This window comes from Notothenia coriiceps, unplaced genomic scaffold (assembly GCF_000735185.1).
Source record: "Notothenia coriiceps isolate Sejong01 unplaced genomic scaffold, NC01 NC01_scaffold00025511, whole genome shotgun sequence".
In the NCBI taxonomy this organism is placed as follows: domain Eukaryota; kingdom Metazoa; phylum Chordata; class Actinopteri; order Perciformes; family Nototheniidae; genus Notothenia; species Notothenia coriiceps.
The window spans coordinates 36,215-38,813 of record NW_011358212.1 but is presented as its reverse complement, the minus strand read 5'-3'; the positions used below and the strand labels follow the sequence as shown (position 1 = coordinate 38,813).

Below are 2,599 nucleotides of genomic sequence, written 5' to 3'. Positions count from 1 at the left end.
AATCTGTGATTTGATAACGGAGGTGCGTACCTGTCCCACTGACCGATGCAGGGTCCACAAGCATTAGCGAGGACAACACCACCAACATCACGCAGGATCTTAGACTGGAAGAGGGACATTATGAATTAGAGTAAATCCTTTCCTTGTGCTGAAAGAAAATGCCTGCATAGTATGGGTCACTAGCAGGGTTTCCGTTAGCCGGTAATTACCGTTTTTTAGCTGGTAAAATTGAATAAAAACCGGTAAATTCAAAATGAGAAACTGACGGGCTGTCAGGAGAGAGAGGGAGGGAGAGGGGAAAAGAGAGGACCCGTTTCTCCCGCGTTGTTGTTCAAAGTTAATGTCAACTTTTGAATAATGTACTTCTTCTACTACAAGTAGTTTGTTTGAATGTAATAATTATGTTGTTTGTGGAATCATTTATTGAAAAATGAATCTGAATTTTTCGATCTGTTACGATTATAATCTGAAGCAATATAAAATGACTCCCATTAACTGAGTTTTCAACATCAGCATATCCGGTCCTAGTCCGGTAATGACCTGCTAACGGAGACTCTGCTACACAATTCTTATTATTATGATTGAAACCCTGGTCACTAGTTAAATGTTAGCGGGACTGTGACTCACATATCCGTCTCTCTCGATGGTGGCGCGGATCTGCTCGGAGCCGGGGGTGACGGTGAACTGGGCTTTGCACTTCAGACCTTTATCCAGAGCCTGTTTGGCCAGAGAAGCCGCCCTGCCCATGTCCTCGTAGCTGGAGTTGGTGCAGCTGCCGATCAGACCTGCAGGAGACAAGATGAGAGGAGAAATCAGAACAAGGAGGCGCAGTTTACTTTGTTTATACAGCATAACAGCATAGAGTTATTCTATCAGAGCATGTATCAAAAGTAGGTAAACAAATCTTCACTTTATAGAACAATAGGTAGAGTAACAATGTAAATAGTAATTAACACCAGGGCAAACTAAATCCCACCCAGACAGAAGACAAACAGACAAACAACAAATAAACAAATAGAAAACCAGTCAGCTAAAACTAAAATGTCAATAATAAACAATAAATGTCAGTATGACGGCAGCACCTCCTCCCCCGCCGGGCCCCAATTAGCTACGGAATAGTTTTTCACATTATTCTGCATATGAAACGAGAGAAAATTGTGGAAAAGGAGAACACAAAAGGCTCACTTATTATCTTAGTAATGTCCTATTTATTCTTTCAATGACTGGACTTCTATTGCACTCTTTACTAATTCCACCCTGAAAGGCCTCATGACAGGCTGTAATGTGAGATCCGGTCAATAGCACAGCTCATAGGAACAAAGGAAGAAATATCAACTTTCACTAGACAAAGCATTAAAACCCTGTAAGAGAATACAGCTAACGTCACAGATACTGACCGACTTTCACCTCCAGGGGCCAGCCGCTCTTCTTAGCCGTGGCCCCGATTTCAGACACAGGGTGGGCCAGGTCGGGGGTGAAGGGCCCGTTGATGTGGGGCTTCAACTGTTGGAGGAGAGAGAGTTTTTTTTTTTAATGGACAACACTTGAAGCCTCCTTGGACTGACTTTGACTAACAACATATGCAAGGTTTCGTAGGTCACGGGCCGTTTCTCAATCGCGAGGATGCTTGCTTGGTAGCACATGTCTTCCGAGTCACTTCCTTCAGAAGCGAGGCAAGAATCCTTCCTGGCATTCGGAAAACGAAGAGTGGAACAGGCTAGCAAGTGTGCCTCATATCAGAGGCCCCGCCTTACATTTCCCGCCACAGATTTGGGGAAATTGGTCCGTGCGCAAAGCATTGTGGGGATTTGAAGGACGCAAAGTCTACCCATGTGCAGCCTCGAAATTACCCCCAAACCAAGGACACGGCCTCGGTGGAATTTCAAGTATGCTGGAGATTGGAACAGTCCTTCGACGGCACTCGATGACGTAGTATCCTTGAAATATTGGCTTGGAAGCCAGTTTCCTCGAGATTGAGAAACGGCCAGGGATTCTTTTAGTGTAGATTTTTGTTTTACTGCTCAGCTTCGGGTCATTTATTAAACTTTTTTCTTTTTTTGTTTATGCAGTTCTATGTTGAAAATCTTATCCTAACATAAAATAACATTTCATAGCAGGAAAATCCTCAAAACTGAAAAGATCCGAGATTTATTTTGACATTTTCAACTGTTTGGAGGAGATAGTTTATTTTTTAATGGACACTTGAAGTCTCCTTGGAATAACTTTGACTTACAACATACTGTATGGAAGGTTTTGTAGGTCAGTGATTCTTAATGTAGATTTTATTTATTTATGTATTAAGCTAATGAATTTATTTGTGTGCAGTGGAAGTTCTTATAAAAATAAAAGAATATTTCATGGCGGCAAAATTCTCAAAACCTAAATGATCCCAGATTTATTTTTACACATTGTATAATTCCCTGTCAGTATTAAAACGTAAAGTATCTGGATTTCTTTGTATAACTAAAGCTAGTACACAGTTAATTAACTGTAGATCAGGACTATTCAATTGGCGGCCCCGGGGTGATATTTACTGGCCCTTTGAGTATAATGTTAAAAGTAATCTACTTTTTGTTTTGGGGCCAGAGTGCCTTTATTC

At 41.4% G+C, this 2,599-nt stretch overlaps 1 protein-coding gene across 1 annotated transcript in view; it reads right to left on the bottom strand.

Moving 5' to 3' along the window:
* Window positions 1-2,599, bottom strand: part of aco2 (aconitase 2, mitochondrial) — an 18,581-nt gene that overhangs the window by 9,275 nt on the left and 6,707 nt on the right. The window contains exons 9-11 of the mRNA XM_010783638.1: window positions 1,398-1,503; window positions 628-785; window positions 31-104 (exon numbers count right to left, since the gene is read on the bottom strand). Coding sequence (XP_010781940.1) covers window positions 31-104; window positions 628-785; window positions 1,398-1,503 — 338 coding nt within the window. The remainder of the gene's footprint in view (window positions 1-30; window positions 105-627; window positions 786-1,397; window positions 1,504-2,599) is intronic.